At 43.1% G+C, this 22,283-nt stretch overlaps 1 protein-coding gene across 2 annotated transcripts in view; it reads left to right on the top strand.

Moving 5' to 3' along the window:
• LOC148011085 (mitochondrial import inner membrane translocase subunit TIM10-like) overlaps positions 1-21,927 on the top strand; it is a 52,145-nt gene extending 30,218 nt beyond the window's left edge. Inside the window, exons 2-5 of one of the 2 annotated variants that reach the window (XM_087671697.1) lie at positions 16,282-16,350; positions 16,444-16,482; positions 20,384-20,453; positions 21,278-21,927. In XM_087671697.1, the coding sequence (XP_087527823.1) occupies positions 16,282-16,350; positions 16,444-16,482; positions 20,384-20,453; positions 21,278-21,328 (229 nt within the window). In that variant the 3' untranslated portion in view covers positions 21,329-21,927. The remainder of the gene's footprint in view (positions 1-16,281; positions 16,351-16,443; positions 16,483-20,383; positions 20,454-21,277) is intronic. The other variant, XM_087671695.1, reaches the window with a different exon arrangement.
• The last annotated feature ends 356 nt before the right edge of the window (positions 21,928-22,283 follow it).

Genomic DNA, 22,283 nt, shown 5'->3' with positions numbered 1-22,283 from the left:
TTGTGACCAATGCTACTAGCACCCATGGATAGTCCCCATAGGATCCAACCTACAGTAGGAGACACGATGCAAGGCAGACTCGGGACTAGACATTAGATTGACCTGCTAGCCATAGATCCAATTTTAGAGGGGGTTTGAAATGTCCCCATAGGATCCGACTTGCATACGAGACATAACGCAACCCAAACTCACAATGAAAGGGACTAGACATTAGACTTACCTCGTAGCCATAGAGCCAAAAACAGGCTCAATCCCTGAGCTTGAAAGCTAGCAGTACTTCGGGTCACGACTGCATTCCGCACCATCCATGTGTACGGATACATCGGCTAACGGGCCAAGAGTCCAAGAGTGGTGATCACACAATGAAGTGCACAATAGGGCCTTGAGTTCTATAAACAGGACTTGGTTGCCCTAACCCCAAAGTGTCCCAAGTGCTCTCGCACTAAGTCACTTCATAACCACTGAGACCAATGCTACTAGCAGCCATGGATAATCCCCATAGAATCCAACCTACACATGATATGCAATGCAAGTTAAACTCACAATGAAAGGGACTAGGTACGAGGTTCACCTTCTAGCCATAGAGCCAAGCGGACTCACCCCTGAGCTTGGGAGCTAGCAGCACTTCGGGTCACGAGTGCATGCCAAGGGTTGATTCCATATCACCAAACCATATCATCCGAGTATATGGATGCATTGCCAATGGGCCAAGATTCCAAGAGTGGTGATTGGACAATGAAGTGCATAAATAGTAGGGCCTCGAGTCCTATGAATAGGACTCGGCTTCCTTAAACCCAAAGCGTCCTTAGTGCATTTGCACTACATCACTTTAGAACCATTGTGACCAATTACTAGCACCCATGGACAATCCCCATAGGATTCAACTTGCACACGAGACACAACACAAGCCAAACTCACAATGAAAGGGATTGGACATCAAACTCACATCCTAGCCATAGAGCTGAACGGGTCCACCCTTGAGCTTGGGAGCTAGCAACACTTTGGGTTACGACCACATCCCAAGGGTTGGTGTCCCATACCACTAGTCCATACCATCCTGGTGTACGGATGCATAGGCCAATAGGCTAGGAGCCCAAGAGTTGTGATCACATGATGAAGAGCACAATAGGGCCTTGAGTTCTCTAAATAGGACTTGGTTGCCCTAACCTTGTAGTGTCCTTAGTGCATTCACACCAAGTCACTTCTTAATCATTGTGACCAATGCTACTAGCACCAATCCGGATGTCCAAGGACATAATAGGGTCACTATTGATCATGCGGTCCTTCACACACCTTGGTAAAAAGTTTTTCCATTTTTTATCTAGCATGGAGTGATTGGCCTTGAGTTGCCCTCTCTTTCGAGGATCTATAGGATTTCCTCAAACCAGAGCCTTGGATGTTTCAACCATAACTTGATGGTAATGGCTTGGGATAGTGTCCTCTCTCTCAAGACCCAAGATTAGGCATGCCTTTGCATTCTCACCAGCATGGACATATGAAGTGAGTGGCCTCTCTCCAAAGTTTGGGTTTCAAGCACCATTTGCACACCTTGGTGGCTATTTCTTTGCATCTTGCCCAACATAGAGATGGGGATAGTTTTCTCTTTCTCGAGGCCCGAAATTAGGCATGTTTTGGCAATCTCACCAGCATGGAGATATGGGCAAGTGACTTCTCTCTTGAGCTCTAATTTTGGGCACCGTCAGCACAACTTGTCTATTGCACAAGTTTCCTTTCAGGTGGAATCCTTGGATTATTGGTGTTACTTTCATCATCCACCACCTTCCTTTAAACTTCCTCGGGGATCCTATTATGTATTTGATTGCCGTACATTCAAAAGCTGTACAAGGCGGAGAATGTCCTCTTAGGGCACCTTTTTGGGCTTGAGAGGGAGTGTTGAGCAACCAAAGTCATTATGTGCATCAAAAAATAATTGTATTGCATTAATTCCTCATTGTGGTCTGCATCTACTGCCCCAAAAATGCTTTATTTGTATTATTCAGTGTTTGAACTTTGGGTGCCACTCTAGATAGTACGTGTCATGTGCCTATAAATAGGGCATGGGCATCATTGTTTGCATCCATCTATTCATCTATCCACACTCAGCCCTTGTCATTTACTCATCATTGTTTTCTTCACTCAGCTCTCTCCACTGCTGTCCACACTACGAGATGAAGGACATCTCAGTTTGTGGAGGCTTTTTGTGTGCTGCTCCAGCCTGACGTCATCTTCCACAGCTTGATGACTTCATGCAGCTGATGATGACTGTTTTCGAGCACTCTGATAGCTGTCTTTCCAGATTTGATTGGCTGCCTTGCTGCCCATGGTGTCTGGCATTGCATTTTTCTGTTACAGCCAGCTGTCTTCCTAGGAGCTGCCCACCACTGAGCCCATTCTTGTTTTGTGGATTTGCCCAGCACATCTTTCATACCCCATAGCTGTCACCTACTGTTCAGCTTCCTGCATTTGCTGATTGAAGGTTCAGATTGATGCAATTTTTGTATTTTCTCCTCCAATTGGCTGTCCAGCAATCATTTTGATAGAAGCTATCATTTGGGAGAGATTTCAACATTTTCTTCTTCATCGACAGCTCCTGAGGACAGCAGTTTGCTGCATTGCTGTCCTTCATTACCAATGTCTACTCTTAACATCCCACTCTTGAAGGACCGGGTTTTGTTCCCTCCATAGAACAGCTTTTGTCCTTGTCATTTACACCTTTGCCCAAAGGATTGTGTATGAGGGAGTACCTCTTGTAGCTCCCTCACCCCACGTGGTTTTAGCTGTGTTGTAGCGCGTTGATAGCTCCACACTCCACCCGTGACAAAGTCCCTTGCTGTGCCTCCAGCTACCTTGTACATACTCTTTTGCTATGAATATGACTTTTTGCCCTTAAGATGGGCCATTTTGCAAACTTTTGTGTGTCAGAAGTGGAGCAGCGGTGGAAGCATAAACATGTGCTGAAATAAACTGCTGAAACACAAGACAAAAAGAGAAAAGAAAAGAATACGATACAAATGAGAACTGAGATGTATGCACGGGAAATGGAATCCATATATCTGAACACAAGACAGTCGCATACAACAGTGAGTCACTGGCTGCGTGGGCACTGGCACTGGCTCCTCTCTCCACAGAGTCTGCAGATGGTGAAGATGATGATAATGACTAAGGAGGAGCCACTGAGTATAAATAGGCTGAAAAGTGGGGAGCAATAAATGCTGGTTGGCCAGCATTAATGCTGGCCGACTGGTGCATAAAATGCTCCACTGGCATAAAATGCCACACCAGGAAAATACCTAAAATACCTAATAAAAATGCCCAGCCCAGATCAAGCTCAGACTCACACATGAGCTGACAAACACTCTGCTAACACCCTCTCTCAGATCATGGGTGATCGGATACAATACAATAGTACAAGGAAAAGGGATCGGAAACTATACAACATAGAACCACCAAGTAGAACGATGGATACCCAAGTAGTGGGTGATCAAGCCACCACCAAGGTGCCTCGGAGAGAACCTGATGTCGATGTCGATCGTACCAAACACCTGATAGTACAAGGAAAAGGGATCGGAAACTATACAACATAGAACCACCAAGTAGAACGATGGATACCCAAGTAGTGGGTGATCAAGCCACCACCAAGGTGCCTCGGAGAGAACCTGATGTCGATGTCGATCGTACCAAACACCTGAAAATAGAGAAGATCATAGAATGTCTCTGTGTCCATCACCAATGTCTCGCAGTAGCATACAAGACCATCCTGTCAAAAATGCCCCTGAACATAGGTGACCATGGATTCCCCGCCTTTGGCCAAACCACCAAAGTGTCCCCTCATGTGAGCTCTAGACGAAAGCCTTCCGCTCTCTGTCAGATAATCAGCTCATCATGAACCTGGATGTCAATCCCAGCTCCAGGATTTGATTCCGCCAGACTGAAGTCGATGCGTCAGGGACGTCCCTCTTTGGAACCTGTGCACCTGTATAAAAGTATAGATGAGGCGCAGCTGCCCCATCTGAACACCCGCTCACACTTCCTCTTTGGCACAAGAGAGTCGTGAGGGATGACCTCATCACCACCACTAGAAAGCAGCCGAGGAAGGAGCCACCAAGCCCTTCCCGCGATCCGAAGAAGAGGATCCCTTCCGCGCCTTGGACTTCACCTTGGTCGGAGGATCTGAGTCGGAGTCTGATGAAGGAGAGAACTCATCGGTAGAGTTAACATCCCGCTTCGTCTTCTGCTCCTTCTTCCTGGAAGCCGCCAACCTCTTGCAGTCCTTCCGCAAATGTCCCTTCTTGCCACAGTGGTAACACTGGGCCTTCGACTTCTTCTTCCCGTTACCCCTCTTTGAAGCTACATAAGCCTCGTCTCCATAATGTGCCGGAAGCTGTCCTTGTAATCTCAAGGATGTCTCATGCTGAAGAAGCATCGAGGTCATATGTGTAAAACTAACAGGAGTTGATGATATCTGCGCCCGCAAAGCATTGGCCACTCCATCAAACTTCGGGGGGAGCTTGTAGAGGACCGTCGCGACGAGATGCGCCTCGGGAAGAGCAGATTGCATGTGCCGAAGCTGGTCCTGTACCTGCGTAACACGAAGAAGAAAAGACTGAATAGTATCTGTCGGCTCAAACTTCATCTGCTGGAGTTGGCCATAAAGTGTGACTGCCCACATGGTGGAAGGTGCCTCGTACATCTGCTGCAACTTCTGCCATACTTCAGGAGATGTCCTACAGGAGGTAACCGTCGGTAAGACCGCTTTAGAAATACACCGAAGCAACGCCGAGTAAGCACGGGCATCGTCCGAGTTCCATGTGAGCACCGCTTCCTCATGGTTGTCCTCATCAAAGTCTTCAGGAAGAGGGAAAGGATGGAGAGGTCGAGGAATAGCTCCACAGACGATGTACCATAACCGCTTCTGCACAAACCAAGCTTTCATGACAGCACTCCATGTGAGATAATCAAGTCCATGTAACTTATCATCAGTGGAAGTGCACGGAAAAGCGATATGGAGAGGATAAGGAGAGAAGTAGAGAAAAGATGGAATGTAGAGAGGAAACACAGCCAAAACACAAGCATGGACTACAGAAAATGAGAGTTCACATGCAATATAACCCAAAATCTGATCAATAGAAGACAAAATCTGTTGCAAAAAGTCAAAAAATTAGTCAAAAACTGCAAAAAACAGCAAAAACGGCTTAAAGTAACAGTCACCCAGTCACGAGAGACGCGGAATCAGCAAAACGCAGGCTGTAAACTGGAGAAAAACAGGTAGAAAACTGTCGCTAGCAGCTGCAGATGAAAAACGCAGGCAGTAGAGGGTGCGTAGGCAGCAGGCGATGGTAATACTGTAGAAAACGCAGGTCAAACAGGTCGCCTGTAGGGAGCAGCAGCCGCCTAAGCAGAAAAGGGGAAAATAGTCTTGAAATCAGCAATAAAACACAGCAGAAACACAAATCTTGGAAACTGATACCATGTCAGAAGTGGAGCAGCGGTGGAAGCATAAACATGTGCTGAAATAAACTGCTGAAACACAAGACAAAAAGAGAAAAGAAAAGAACACGATACAGATGAGAACTCAGATGTATGCACGGGAAATGGAATCCATATATCTGAACATGAGACAGTCGCATACAACAATGAGTCATTGGCATTGGCTCCTCTCTCCACAGAGTCTGCAGATGGTGAAGATGATGATAATGACTGAGGAGGAGCCTCTGAGTATAAATAGGCTGAAAAGTGGGGAGCAATAAATGCTGGTTGGCTAGCATTAATGTTGGCCGACTGGTGCATAAAATGCTCCACTGGCATAAAATGCCACACCAAGAAAATACCTAAAATACCTAATAAAAATGTCCAGCCCAGATCAAGCTCAGACTCACACATGAGTTGACAAATACTCTGCTAACATTGTGTGTGCCGTGTCGTGTTCTATGTCGTGTTGGGGTGTCTCGTGACGTGTTGAGGTGTCAAGATGGCAATGTTGGGCAATGGGTCTAGTGCTTCTCTGGAGCCTAGACGGGGTCAAGAGAGGGCCCCGCACGGATATCTAAGGGCCAGACCATCACATTGTGTTTCACTCTCCTCATAGTGTAGACCCCTTTGAAGTGTTGCTACTTGATTAGTTGGAGCAATGGTCATTTCCAAACTCAGTTGATTTTAGTAGCGGTTGCATAGACATGGTCACTTGAGTCTCACTTTGAGCTTAGCTCCATTGTAGTGGAATTCAACATGATTTATTTATTATTATTCTTCTTTCTTGTGTGTTTCTTAGTTTTCTCTATTACAATGTTTGCCATACTCTTCGTGTTTCTACTTGTGAACCCTATTGTTTCTTGACACCCCTATTGTAGTGTGCCTTGAAGAGTCTAAGTGCTTGAAAGTTACTCTCTGTGAAGAAAATTGCCAGGGTTTGCACTGAGGACACAGAGTGTACGACCACGACAGAAACACAAAGAGACAGACACAGACACAGACACATAGGGCAAAACTCAAACTCTAAATGCAAAACTCAAAACTCAAACACAGAAACTCAAACACAGACAGAAGAAGGGAGAGAGAGAACACAACTTTGAAGTGAATGAATGCTATAAATGAATGTAAGAGTGTACAGTGTGCTCAAGGGCAGAGCAATGTCGGAGTGTGACGTCCACTGGAGATGGATCCCAAGTTTGTGACCACCAGTTGGAGTGTAGGAGTGCTGAATAGTGAATAGTAGCAGGCTGGTCACCAAAACGCAGCAGTGTACCACTGATCGGAAGCTGAAAACTGTCCACAGGTGTTGTAAACAGCAGGGCGACAGCTGGAGAAGGTGTGTCGGAGAGTATCAGGGCCTGCAATGCTGAAAATGCAGGCTGGCTGACCTTGGCGATGATGGGCGGTAGGCTGGAACAACAGTCTAGGAAAATCTGGAGCAGTCGTTAGCAGCTAGGAGGTGTCGCTTATAGCAATGGACAGGCTGAAGATAATGTAGTTGCAATCGATGATGGTTGGATAGCAGATGGAGGTAGGCTACAGGTTGGAAATTGGGTGCCAATAGTAGTAGAGGGTATGTGGGTTGGTGTAACCTGCAAACAAGGATGATAGCTGAATGGGGGCAGCCTGTCTATTTATAGATGTAGAAGGGTGCTCCAAAAACTAGGATTTTTGGGAAGCATTGAAACTCTCTTGGACTGCTCCCCTTTTTAGGGTTTTTCATTAATTAAGTGTGTTTTGGGATTGTTTAAGAGGCTAATCAATAAGTAATGCGTGTTTTAGCTCAACACCCCCTCTCAGGCCCAAAACAGAGCCGAAAGGAAGGCCAATTATTTGTATCCCAAGGCGTCCCACCCCAAAGCAGTTAGGGTATCGGACAAAGGGTAAACGGTGGATGCCCAGTGCCTACCAAGACTATAGAGGCGATGGTTATCTTACCAAGGGAATCCAAGTAGTCACCCCAGAGAGGACAAGGAATTAGACAAAGAGTGCACGTTAGTTGCCTAATGGCCTACCAAGCCCTACAAAGGCAGATGGAACCACATTGAACTTTTTTTCTGTTTTTTGTTTTTTTTTGGAATAAGTAAGTTAAATTTTATGGGATGCGGCTGATTGAGTAATAGTGACCCAGAAGACGGGAGTAGGCAGGGTACACCCAACACATCACAAAACAAAACAAGCTAACCCATCCACTCAAGGTGTCGATGACGAGTAAAAATAGGTGATGAGGTATCCATGTGATGAAGGAGTATGATGGTGTAGTAACAACAGCCATCGGTGGAAACAACTTAGAATATGCGCAAATGGTGCTTTGCACAATGAGATGCAAAGTATGCTACATGTTGAAGAATGCTCATGCAGCAGGTGCCACTTGGACAATGTTCCTCATGGGGAAATTGTTCACTTGTCCAAGCGCCCTAGTACAAAGATGAAATCATGCAATGCAAAGCATAAGGTATAACAGGGGGAAGAAGCCGATGTCGAAGACAAAGTGCTGAAGCTTATAGAATACCAAGAAGGGTAGGAATCTCTGCTCAACTTGGTGTAGATGCCGAAGAGGAGCGGTCTTCGTATGGTGCTAAGAATCATAAGAAATGAAAAAAGAGGAAGTGGATGAAGCACCTCGCTAGAAAAGCAAGGTAGAAGTCACTGCCATGATAGCATCGAGAGAGATGTTGCACGATCCGCCTTGCGAGGGAAAACCGTCATGTTGGAAGAAAAGCAAGCACTGCGAGGATGATGAGACCTTGAAAGGAATGGTACGCATCCCCACGTCTCTAGCCCAGGTAGGACCAAAGCAATCTGCAAGTTAGCCCTACATTGAAAGACAAAATCTCGCAAAAGAGATGAAAATCTGCAAACATAGAGATCAGTGGTGAGATGCTCCAAAGCAAAACATTACAGAAAGAAAATCTAACTCAAAATAAATGCAATGAATGTATGTGAGTAAATGCAGCGGAAGACAAAAGAATGGAAAAGCTAAGGACAATGAATCCTATGGGCTCGACTCTAAGAGTGCGAAAAATGAATGCTAGACTGACCTAGGGTGTTTGAAAGGACCTAGAGTCATGCTAGTCTAAGAAGGTGGCCACCATCACGTATATCCAGTAGGAGGGCTTTGCGAAGGAAATGCTTGACAAGGTGGAGAGGAAGGTGAGATGGATACATGAAGTGCAACGGGGTCGGAACCTGTAGACCAATTAGCTAGTCCTTCAAGGGTAGTGAAAGAGATGGGCTGCTAAGATTGTACTCGAGCCACATATCCAGCAACAATGGGTGCCGAAGGAGCAGATGAAGCAGGAGTGGAAGGTGTAGCTCCACTGGACTGTGCAGTTGAAGTGGTTTGTTGAGACTTTTTAGGTAGAATACCTTAGGCCTTGGGAGCGACACTCCTCGTCGACATGGCCTGCTCACTGGCAGTGTGTGTAAAACCGGTTTTTCTTAGGGAGTTGTTGCTAGATAGGTCTAGATTCTTTGGTTCCACCCGAGGAAGAGGAGTCACCCTTGATTGGCTTGCCTTCGTATCTTGCGAGTTCTTACCACTTGTGGTTTTCCCTCCCGAAGAAGAGACAACCAACCCCCTCTGCTTTGAATAATGTTCTGATGAGGATTTCTTGTGGACTTTGTCACAACTCTATAGAAACAGAATTTGTATCCGTTTTCATTAATTTGTCTATATAATGATTTATTAAATTTATTTCCTTTGCACTAATTAGATATAAAGAAAAGTGCATTGGAGCTGGCCACTGATGAGTCGTCACAGGTTATGGTGGACCCACACGGTGGGTTAGAGAAAAGATAGTTCACACTTCCACCTATATGGCCCGATTGGGCGCCTGTGACCAGAACTCACGCATATCAGGGTTAGACTCGCACACAGAAATGATTGATGCCTTGAAGTGTGGGCTAGATCCGCCAAAACGGACAGTTACTATCAACAAGATGGCATGATCATAAAATGCTTGTACAATGTGCATGTGTGGGCTGAAAGCTTGAAATGCACATTTCTTTGCATAGGAAAGCCACATGAAGATTCTGATACCGTTTTTGCGATGTATACGGAAAAAGCTTTCATATGATACCCATATTGGGGGGTCCCTAAATTTTAGGAGCCTCGAATTAGCCTAAAAATGCTAGTCCTAAAAAATAGGGATGTCATTCTAAAAATAGTAAATTCTGTACTCTGACTGTTCTTACTAAATTTGATTGTTTCTATTCTTGACAGTATTCAGCCCAAAAAGGAAGGCCATAGAGAAGAGACAAGTGTCAAGACACTTGTCACACAAGTTTCCAAGAGTCCCACCACTTGTCACATCTCATGACATGTGGCTGGACACATGTCTTGTGCTACTCCACTTTCCCCTTTTGTACTAGCTCTTCCCTCTCCTATAAATAAGAGCTCGTTTTTCTTCATTCAACATCATTTTTCTTTGCTTTAAACTCATGTACAGCACCACAGATAGCCAGAAACTGACCCCATCCATCCCCATCATCATCCCCCACTTCTCCATGATCAAATTCCTTCATATTCCCTCTTCTAACATTGCTGTTTTACAGGACAGCAAGCTTGTAAATTCATTACAGCACCTCCTTCTCGAGCTCTTTCTTCCATTTTAGCAACAAGAAGCAAGCCCTATCCATGTACTACTGATCAACGATGGAGAAAGGTTGATTTCCCCTCTTTCTTCTCTCATACTGTAAAGAAATCAGTTCTTATCATTGCATAATAGATAATGCATGTGTGTTTGTACATCTTTGCATGATCTTGTGAGAGTGAGAATTACTTCTCCTCACTCTCAGGTTGATTGTAACTGAGCTCTTCCCTAAGGGACTTGGGTTGAGCAGAAATACATTCCTTCAAGGGGGGGGGGGAGGGTTGCCCATCTTCAACCCTCAATCTTGTCTCCATTACTTTTACATTTTCATGGTTGTAATTTTGTGAGTAATTTTCATTTTCAGCTTTAAGTGCTCATTCTCTTTTATATTAAATCTCGAAAACAAGCGAATATCATAATTGTTAAGCATACTACGTTGTTTGGGGCATTTACAGACTTGATCATGCAACCTTGCGTAACATAAGAACTGGCACTCAAACTCGTAGAAGGTTGGCAATCAAGGTTGGGAGATGATGTGTTGAATGAAATTGAAGTACTTTCGGGCAACTTATTAAAAAAGAATGTAACTTGATCGTCATTTGACTTTGGAGAGCTAGTAGTGGCAAACTCGGCAAGTAATCGCTTATATTCTTGCTTGACTTTCAGATCATCCCCTTCCTTAATAGAGAACTCATAGTTACCTGGAACGGGGAACGAGAACGAGAACGAGACTCCTTGGATTGGGGGGAATGCTCGAGGTGGATGAACGGGAACGGGGGGAACAACACATGTCTTAAGTGCCCCAAATATGCCTTGCACGACCCAAGTTGCCCCAAAGAAGGCCCCTTTAATTGCCCCAATATCCCTCAATGCTTCAAATTGACCCAAATGTTCGAAAATTGATTCGATTATGCCCATAGCTCCAAATTGCTCTGAATTGCCCCAATTATCCCAGTTTTCCTTGAAATTAGACAATATAAATGGATGATTATCTTGGAATCGAGAATAGGCTAAAATTTAATTGTGATTTGCAAGAGTTCATAATGCATCAAATTTGAACTTTGCATGGACTCTTGATTGGCTTTTGGGTTGTTTTGACACTTTGAATATTCAATGTGTGTGTGAGAGAGAGAGAGAGAGAGAGAGAGAGAGAGAGAGAGAGAGAGAGAGAGAGAAATTAGTGTATGCACATTAGGCGATGGAGATGGATGAACATGTGATAGGAGTGTGATACAAGCAAAAAGAAAAAACGTGAAAAAACGTAATTTTTTTGTCAACAAGTTTGGAACGGCCGTTCCAAACAAGGAATGGCAGGGAACAACCTTGGGAACGGTAGGGAATGTTCCTTGGCTGTTTCACCTTTTCCAAGGGTTTGGAACGTGTTGGCCGTTCCTACAGGACGGAACGGCCGTTTCTTGTTTCTATGAGAGAACTCTTGAAGCTCAAAGTCGAGATTGATGCGCTGAGTATGATTTTGAGCGGCATAGCGGTCGAGAAGGTGACTCCAATGCTTTGACGCGAGCGGAAAGTGCTACAACTGAGAGTGAAACTCGGGAAGCAATCCCTACATCAGCTTAACCTTGGCTGTGGCATTGCGAGCTCTCCATTGACGGATGAAGTCGGGGTGAGCTAGTCGAGGGGTCCGGCAGAGGCTCTAGACCAATGACGAGGTCCCAAAGACCTTGAGACTCAAGCATTTGTTGCATGCAATTAGACCAAGTGGTAAAATTTAACCCGTTAAAATGTGTCTTGTTCGTGAAGGCATTATTGGCCGTTGCAATAGGAGTGGTAGTGCTTGGAGATGGATAGTGTGAAAAAGTGTAGTGTGGGTAGGATGGGGGAGCGGAGTACACTTGGGAATGGGCTCTAGAGTGCCTACCAGACATGCGGATAGTGTGCAAGGTGGATCCATAGGTAGGGATGGGCTGACTAGGCATGGGTATGGTAGCCACACGAGGAACCCAAGGAGGTGAGATGAGAACACAGGGAGCAAAAGATGGGAATCCTTGCGTAGGAGTAACCCAAGGAGAGTGTGAAGACGCACCGTAAGCTGAGGATGGAAACCCCTGTGTTTGAGTGGTTATGTGAGATGTGAAGTTGGGGATATTGAGGGAGATGCCCATCACAATCGACCCAGGAGTTATGGGTGTGCTCCTTTGCTGAAAGGTGACAGACACTGTGTTAAAGGGTGGCATTCCCCCTAATGAAGTACCATGGTACAAAGAGGTAGAGAATGGGGTGAGGTGCTAGGAGCGGTGATGGAAGATCCAACCCCTAGGGTGTGTGATGCAGATGTGGAGTGTAATCCAAGGTTTTGGAAAGATGATGAGAGGTGATCAAGGTGTGATATAGAAGAGGGTGGGATGGGAGGGAAGTGAGAAGTGTGCGTGATATGCTCAAATGAAACAGAGGCTGTAGATGTACCTAAATTCCGTCTACTTCGTGAGCCCCCTCTATTGAAGTTCACATATGCAAAGCCATTCGGATCCTGTATCTCAAAAGAAGAAACAGGCGAGGGTTTTGATTCATGCAACACAAAAGAATTGTACAAACCTGACATTGGACTTGGCTGAGATGATGAAGATGGATCGCCAAACGTTCCAAATGCCATATGTCCTCCATGATCGGATAGGTGGTCAGCCTCACCAACCGGTCCGATGGTAGCAAAACTGGTTGGAGGAGTGTAAACATCACCGTACTTGTTGCGATAGTACTCCTCAAAGTCCTCCTCTGTCATTTCAGTGAAAACTGGAATAGGAGTAGAAGAAGAAGGTGAAGGTGGAGTGTTGTCCTCCTCACCAAGTCCATAATGCCGTCTTAGGGCCTCCAATGATAGAGAAGCCTGATAAGACATCATATGAATTGGAGAAGAAGGTGTTTGGGACATTGTGATTCAGTTACGAGTCGTATTGTGTGCCTCACACAAAGACTAGCTCTCTACAATATTCGCAGGATACTCTTTACAAGAGCGTCGGCTCTGATACCATGTGAAGAAAACTGCTAGGGTTTGCATTGGGGACACATACCACGACAGAAACACAAAGAGACAGACACAAACATAGAGGGCAAAACTCAAACTCTAAATGCAAAACACAAAACTCAAAACTCAAACACAGAAACTCAAACTTTGACAGAAGAAGGGAGAGAGAGAACACAACTTTGAAGTGAATGAATGTAAGAGTGTACAGTGTGCTCAAGGGCAGAGCAATGTCGGAGTGTGACGTCCATCGGAGACGGTTCCCAAGTCTTCGACCACCAATCGGAGTGTAGGAGTGCTGAATAGTGAATAGCAGCAGGCTGGTCACCAAAACGTAGTAGTTTGGAGGTTGGAAACAAGGAAACGCAGCAGTGTACCACCGATTGGAAGCTGGAAATTGTGCATAGGTGCTGTAAACAGTAGGGCGACAGCTGGAGAAGGTGTGTCGGAGAGTGTCAGGGCCTGCAATGCTGAAAACGTAGGCTGGCTGACCTTGGCGATGATGGGCGGCAGGCTGGAACAGCAGTCTGGGACAGTTTGGAGCAATCGCCAGTTGTGGGAGCTGTCGCCTACAGCAATGGATTGGCTGAAGATATTGTAGCTGCAGTCGATAATGGCTGGACAGCAGATGGGGGTGGGCTGCAGGCTGGAAACTGGGCGCCAACAGCAGCAGAGGGTGTGTGGGCTGGTGGAACCTGCAAACAAGGATGTTAGGGGCAGCCTGCCTATTTATAGATGTAGAAGGGTGCCTTAAAAATTAGGGTTTTTGAGGCCACTGAAACTCTCTCGGACCGCTCCCCTTTTTAGGGTTTTTCATTAATTAAGTGTGTTTTAGTGCTGTTTAAGAGGCTAATCAGCAAGTAATGCATGTTTTAGCTGAACACTCTCCCAATAGCTAGGCTGTTTAGGATCTCACAATCTTTGCAAGTATGTGGATCTTGTATTCAAGATTCACAATGTATATTGATAATATTACGAACAAACTGTCAATAGCCATGAATTGATGTGAGGTTAAAGAGGCCATTGTTGCCCAAGGAAAACATTGAAATGTTTAGCCTTGCCAAGTTTGCATAGAGTTAGCACGATGAGGTCATTGGATTACACTAAGTGAAGAAAAGGTGTCCCTAGTGTCAGATGGTAACATAATGAGCAGTCAATAGCAGCCAAGCCAAGGAGATCATTCTTTGGATGTAGTCAAACTGGTCAAGTGGTCCTTGTGGAGGTTGTCCATGGATGGATAGAGGCCCATTATGCAAGGGCATACCACTAAGAGACTGAAAATGCATACTCTTGTGGAAAGCTGAAATGGAGGGAAATTTCAAGAAGGTATGCCCTAAAACTGTGAGGACATTACTTGAATACATAAATGCTTAATGGCCATTGAAAAAGATACCAATGACCAAGAAGTCAATTAAATTCTGATATCTTTCGAGATATAGTTTGATTTGCATGCGGGGATGCCTTAGGAGGACAACTGATATTACCCTAATAATCCATTTAAAAGGTATGGGTGCAAGTTGCTCTACTTATGAAATTTGTGATTGTAAATGCAGCTGAGACTTTGAAACATCTATGGGTTAAGAAGATTAAGGATATATCAGGATTGACATAGCAGATATACTGGGTATGAAAAATCAATGTTTTTAACAATGATTGAATCAACACCATCTATTGACTATTTTTTGATTTTGAGCACAGTTTGTGTGAGCCAAGACATCATGCATCATGATACGCCTTTTTGCTTGTATATAAGCAAAGGGTCACCAAAAGGTGCTATATCATAAGGCAAGGTACATCAGAATCCTTGGGAGAGTCACCAATGGAGTTTATAACCTTGCAAACAACTGATAAGTTGTCATGCCTTAACTATGACTTGATATGCCTTATTACTAAGTAGAATAATTTGGTCATATCACTTCCCATTCATATAACCAGCAGGTCAAGCTTGCAACTCTAAGCTCACTCAGTGGGTGGCCATTATTAAAATAGCGTCTTCTTAAATACACACAAAATGTTGTAAAGCATATTAGTATTTAATCGTGAGTTTTCTCATCTTGCAAGGGTAGGTCCATGATGGGATACTACAGATACAGTGGCAGAAATTCGGTGCTTTAGAAGAGGCTTATTTTAAAAGTGTCATCTTCATTCCTCTATGATATCAGTGGCAGTGAATTCTTTAGGAGTTGATGCTTATGTGAAAGGTCTGAGCAGGGATACCAAGCAGGTTGGCTAATTCATATGCACTTTTTGGTTCTGCCAATCAAATCAAGGGTTCATTAGACCTTCTACTAGAGTTTACTATGCAGCCTAGACTATAACTCTTTTGGTAAATTGTTGATTAATGTGAACTTGATTTTGAACGTCCACTAGTATGCTTGGATTCTCACCTTGATCTTTGCTTTTGATTCTTTAAGGTAAGTGGAGTGGCCTTGTATGCTTTTACATTCTATTATTACATGTTTTCCTAGCAAATAAAAAGAACATGAAAGCCTAAAGTGGGAGGAAAGAACAAATTTATTTTTGCTACATACACTGTTTGGCATTTATGTGCAATTATTTCAAGGAGATGATGTTTCAGTAAAAGGTCTGAGCAGAGATGCTAAGTAGGTTGAGGTTGCTTCATCTGTTGTAAAGAGCCACTGCGATGTGCTTTAATTGGCAAGAAGAGTGATCTGGTTATTGCCAAGTCATGGCAACTTAGCCTTGCAAACTCTTCTATAGCGAAGTATTCAAAATCTGAAGGGCTGAATAAAGGGCGTGGGTTGCCAGGAGAGTTTTGCTACATAAGTCAAGACTTGTTTCATACATAAACTTCACCACTATACATACACATATCACTTTGTTTCTACCTTTCAGATGTAACAACCTCAGCCTTGCACTAGGTAATGCTTGGAAGCTGTTAGCCTGATCCTTGCACTTGTTGCTTTAGATATTCATGTAGTGTGAATTTGCTAGAAGATTGCTGATGAGAAGTTAAATTGAAATGGTCAAGGCACTAGTATCCTTAAACCACATCATACACTAGCCTGGAAAACTACTTAATTGGATGTGCAATACACTTCCACAATATCATTGTCAAAATGGTATTTACTAGTAGCTTGAGGCATCATTAACCAGAGCAATAGCATACTTACAATAGCTTGGGCACCTTTTCAGTGTCCTAGACCTGCCTTCAAGTTTTTTGGCTCATTTTCTGCAACCCCATTGGATTAGTAATGGTGTGTTTAATTGTGGTTGCAGATGGTTGGAATGGCCCAACAAGAAATGGAGTATCGGGTTGAGCTTTTCAACAAGTACAATTCTTCATCTGTAGGAACTAAGTAGCATATGTGATGTTCTGATGGTTATTGCTGGGCTGCTACCCTGTATGATGTGTATAATTATTTTATTGTCTTTATGCAGGCTAACAAAGTCATGCTTTGACAAGTGTATTGAGAAGAGGTAGACTTCATGGTTATTTTTCTTCATCGTGGAATGTGTTTTATTGGTGTAGTAGAGAATTGATAGATGCTTGTTTTCATGGACATGTTTGGATTTGTCTGAAGTCTGTTTCTTATTTAAAATCATCTCAACATGTTGTGTGGGAAGAGAATCCATGGATGAGAACTCCTGTTATGGGGCACTTGAGAAGTAGGCCTCTCATTGAAAAAGTTCTTTGGGAGGCTAGTAATGCCATAACAAATGTTGAGTTAATCCATGGGTTATTACTGGAGCTTCACTCTTTATTTCAACACATTTTACTCACATTTGATCGTTGGAGTCACCTTATCAATTGCTACGTGGTCCTTGAGTATAGTTCATGCATCAATCTAGATCATGAATTCCAAGAGTTATCCTTCAAAGAAGGGGACGATTTGAAAGTTTAGTTGGCTAAATGTAGGTGCTTGCTTATTGAGTTCACCACCACCAACTTACCCAAACTAGATGACAATAAAGTAACTTTATTTTAGACAAGAACTTTTCAGACAGGCTGCCATTCATCTACTTCCATTTTATGTAGCAAAATATTGGGTTGTGTCGATTGGCAATCTCTTCCAAGTTTGTTGTCAGCTATAGTGTTATGCTTGTCGTGTGACCAGGTCCATTACAAGATCTCTTCTTGTGTGATGCTTAGCTTCAGAGGGGTTTTGGTTTCCACTTCTACGAGGAATCTAGCCTAAGGTTGGGCTTGCTCCCTGACCCACTCCTACTTTTCCTACTTCTCTTGCTGCCTATACAACCTACCGGCGACCTACTAGTAACATGGCTTATGGACAACCCCCTCAATCATCACTTTCCATGATACCTGAAGGTTTGGTGCCATCTCATTGCCCCTATGGGGAGTTGTGATGTGTCTATGTCATATGATCTATGCGGCTTCACCCACTTGTCATGATCCCTCTTGGTAGAGACCTATTGAAGGCATGCACAATGTTGGGCTAGCCTTAGGCTAGATTCTTTGCGGTCCTTCAGATTTAGTTAGGCTAGCACATCCTTTGGGTAGTGTAACACTTTGTTCTACTCAGCTCCTTAGGCTAGTTAAGTCAAGCCCATAGGATATATTCCTTAGGGTAACTATCGTTAGAATTGTACTTTCCAATTTTCTTTTCTGTTGCACACTCTCTTACCTTAGCTTTACATTTGTTAGCCTAGCATCAAAGCATCTCAATATGAAGATTGGCATGTAGGTTTTGGTCTTTTTGGTACTTAAATGTTGGTCTTGTATTTTTATTGAGGACTAACATTGCACATATCCATCACTCTTGGCTGGAGTTATGGTTTGATGGCCACTCCTTGGTGGCTCCATGATCTCTCTTGGTTGAGCCTTGCTTGCAAGGAGCCCTTCCCTCTCGAGGTCAAGCTTTTGGCATCTCTTGCTGCATGTCAGCTTTTTCAGCTGAGGTGCTTCCACTCATATTCATCAGGTTCTCCACACAATGAGCTGATATCAGCTCCTGCTTCTTTAACATTGACTAAATGGATTAGATTTCTCGGTACAGGTACACTTAGGTTTTAGCTTGTTTTCTTTGTCTTTGACATTGGCATCCTTCCTTGTACATACTCTTGCATTGCATTGCATTATTGTCATTTTACAAGGGTGCTTGGGCAAGTGAACGATTCCCCTATGAGGGCATTGTCCAAATGGAACCTTACTACATGTGCATGCCCCTTATTACCCCTTTTCATTTGCATTGTACATATTGTGTGTATTTGGCCACCTACCTCAAATCCTCGTTGCATTTTTAGAAGCAGCTTTGACTTGCCCATGATAGCTTTACCCTACTGATGTCGAAATCCACATCACCAGCCTGTAGAACAGCACAATCAGCTTTGATGGTGGTAAAATCAGCAGATGATGATGACGGATGTTCTTTTGGCAGCCAGGATTTGGCCATATAATGGCTGCTTGATGAAGGAAAGCTGTGTTTTGTGCATTTGGTTTTATCTCTTTTTTTTTTGTGTTTTCTCAGCTTTCGCATAAATACTGAAATTTAATATGAGTATTAACTATTTTACCTCCAATTTATTAATTTAAGTGACTTGGCTTGAAAATTTGGCCTACTCCCACATTTAATAAATTGCATGAAACTTTTATTGTAAAAGCTACATTTAGATTAAATTAATTCAACTGATGCACACCTTATACATTAATTAATTATTGTAAAAGCTACATTTAGATTAAATTAATTCAACTGATGCACACTTTATACATTAATTAATTTTGCATTTTACTCATAGGACCTTAAATCATTGTTGGACTTGTGCATATCCAATACGACTCATGCAGTATTGGATATGCACATGTATTGGACCTGCCAATAGAGAGTTCCAAAGATAAATCACATTCTATGGTGTGGTCAATAGGTCTAGTGTGTGACAAGATGCTCTAAACACAAAAACACAATACCAGTCGTACAACAAAGCACAAATTGATAACATAGAACATAGTTAGGGTTAGAGTAACTCAGAGACAATGAACACAGAAAATAATAAAGTGAATGATTGCTGAATATACAATGCTCATGCAACAAACACATTCTATAGAGAGTGAATACTGTACCACAAACTCTTGTATCTCGAGGATTAGGGCAAGGGTAATGAGTTGGAGAGTGTGTTGTACTTCGAACGGATCTTGAAACGCAGTAAGGCAGCCTTTGGATGTTGAACACCAACAAATATAGCTAAGGAAGGTCGGATATGATGCAGATGGCAATGCAGGAGAGAGAAAGACTAAAAACGTAGGTGAGGAGAGAGAAAAAAGCAAAATGCAGTTTGTTTAGGGTGGGTGATAGCTGCAAGAGATAGAAAATTGCTAAACACAAGCAGCAAAGGCTAGGGGACAGCTGTAGGAGAAGGCAACAATTGAGGAGAGAGAAACTATGTAGGTGGCAGCTCCAGATAGCAAATGCAGGCTGGTTGATGACGTGGCAGGTTGGCGATAGTTGCAGGAGAGAGAACTGCCAAACGTAGGCAGCAAAGGCTGGGCGATAGCTTGTAGGAGAAGGCGACAGTTGAGGAGAGAGAAAACTATGTAGGCAGCAGCTTCGGGCAGTAGACGTAGGTTGGTTGATGACATGGCAGGTTGGTGACAGCAGGGAAAACCAGCAGCAGCAATTAGCAGGTTGAAATCAACTCCAAACAGTGTGTGGTAGGCTGGAAACATGTGCTAGAGATTGTTGCCTCAACAGCAATGGCCAGCTTGGACCTTGATGTCCTCTGCGATTGGGGTGTGGCCAGCAAGTTGAAAGACCTGAAATTTTCAAAAACAAGATTAGGGAAAGGGGTGGGCTGCATGCATGTCTATTTATAGAAAGTTTGGGGCACCCAAATTAGGGTTTTGCATGTGGGGCACAATAACTCTATAGGAACGTGTTTCTTTTTAAAATAAAAGGTTTGCTTCATTAATTAAGCATGTTTTGGGGATGTTTAAGTCAAGTTAATGCATTTTTAGCTCAACGCGGTGCATCACATTCTATGGTGTGGTCAATAAGTTTGGTGCCACTTGTTGCTAGCCCATGGTAGAGGGCAAGGAAAGCAACCTGTTGTGTAGCAATAAAGTGTAATACTATCTGCTCAAAGCTAAATTATCCAACTCTTTGAAGAAATTTGATTGAATGTGATTTCTCTTAGTCTCATGTCAAAATACTATAGGTACCCTTTGCCAGTTAGACTGCTGAATGATTATTTGTTGTCATTGGCAGGCAAAAACCTTGTTTATTTTGAGACACATCTCTTTTGTTCCTCAACTTTTTTAAGGGAGCTTTGATCATTTTGGACAGATTGGAGATTTTTGTTATACTTGTTAAGAGTAGCTAAGGCGTTTTGATTGAAATGTTGTTCATTTATGGTGTTTTCTTTTCAGATTCAAGGATTCGGACCTTACTGTGGGCGAAAACAGTTGTGTTGACAGATGTGTACACAAGTATTGGCAGGTGCGAGTTGTTTTATGACAAGATTTGTAAATTTTATGTAGCAGCATGTCACAATGAATCTGCTTGCGAGAGAGATCTGTAACTTCTGTTGTTTTGGTTGTGGGAGGTTGAGAGCTCACCAGGAAAATCAAGTCTATTCTCCTTATCGTTACACAATTTATACTAGATGGTTAGCTTCTAGTTGTTGGGGAAATAGATCATGGTCAATTTATTCCTTGTCTTGTGTGATGTAACTTCTCTTTACTCATGTAGATTTTTCTTTGCTCAATTCACGACTTTTCAGTAGGCATGCCATTGGCAAAGTACTTTACTGGTAGAGAGTTTGCAGATCAACTCGTATCTTTTCAAAAATAGTTTTCGGATTTCCTTATGATTAGATGCTTGTAAAGCTTCTGGTACAGTCATGATTATGATTTGTGAATTTACATATATTGGTAAGTGAATTTCTTACTATTGATGTCTCTGAATTTCTTAATAATGATGTCATCTCTCGTTATACCTGGCAAGCAACTGTCACTGTAGGTAGCTTATACTTGTATTAGTTCTGTTGGATGTGAAGCATGACTTCTGACAGAAGGTATTAGTGACAAGTCACAAGAAGATGCAGTCAGCAGCATTTAAAGGTTTTACTTTTCCATTGTAGGGAAATAAATTGCAGTCAGCAGCATTTAAGGATTTCACTTGATTGTAGGGAAATAAATTGAGATTCAGTTTTTTCATAGCATTAATAGTGCTGGTATGTTATGTTATCAAAACTTACTATGTATATATTTACTCATTGTTATTATTGTTATTTTCGTGCGGTGGGGGATGGGGTTTTTCAGGTTACAGCTATTGTTGGTCAGCTGCTGAGTTCAGCTAAGCCTCCTATGTAACAGACCTTCAACATCAGATCTCAGTGTGTGATGTTGCATAGAATGTCTGGAGAAGAATCTTGATTGGATTTTCTTCACATGGTTGGCAAGGTTTTGGAACAAGCACGTGAAAAATCTTTATCAGGATGTCATTGTCTTTTGTGCTTTTGCCAACTTGAATTCCCTGATACAGATCTTAGGCCTGGGCGAAGGCCTAAAGAAAGCCACTCTACATGCTACAGAGGCTGAAAATCACAGCTGCCAATTCAAATTTCAAGGGTTCTTTGCTTCCAAGGATTCTTCTCCAATGGTGTAAATGCGAGAGCTGACTTATTGAAGTGCTGGTTGCTTGTATTCAGAAAAAGTAGGGCATGAGTAACGTGTTCGAAGCAGGTTATGCAATAACCACTTATATACATTTCATTTAGAAGCATCAGGTGGGGGGCGCAATGAAGGTGATGGACATCCATTCTTTCCTCCCAATGCAGGAGCTATGTGTGTGTCATGGGTAGATGAAATGATGGGTCATGTATTTTCTTCTCTAAACTGTTGTTTGGACTGAATTGAAATATACATTTGGTTTTGGACAGAATTGAAATATATATTTGGTATTGATCAAATGTTTAATGACAGCACAGCCTAAGGACGTCTTGGACATTCTGCATGATTTCCCTTGGGTAATGCTTGGCATAATGCACTATTTCCCTTGGATAGTGTCCCCAGGACTGTAGGATGGTAGAGAATATGCTCACTAAAGATGAAAAAGCAGGGAGCAATCTCTTAGAAAATGTCTTCTCCATAGGAAGCAGGTGGAGAGGATGCATAGTTGACAAATTGATGAGAATGTTGGGTCAAATATTTTTTGCTCATTTTTTTCTTGGTCTCTTAGATGATGTCTTGTTGATTGGAAGATGGTGGAGGAGAAGTTCCTGAAGTAACAAGTTGGCTTAAGTATTCGAGGAGTTCGACTGAGTGA

Source organism: Lygodium microphyllum, chromosome 29 (assembly GCF_053477565.2).
Source record: "Lygodium microphyllum isolate KBCC chromosome 29, Lygodium_microphyllum_v1.1.10, whole genome shotgun sequence".
NCBI lineage: Eukaryota > Viridiplantae > Streptophyta > Polypodiopsida > Schizaeales > Lygodiaceae > Lygodium > Lygodium microphyllum.
This window is presented reverse-complemented; position numbering and strand designations above follow the sequence as displayed.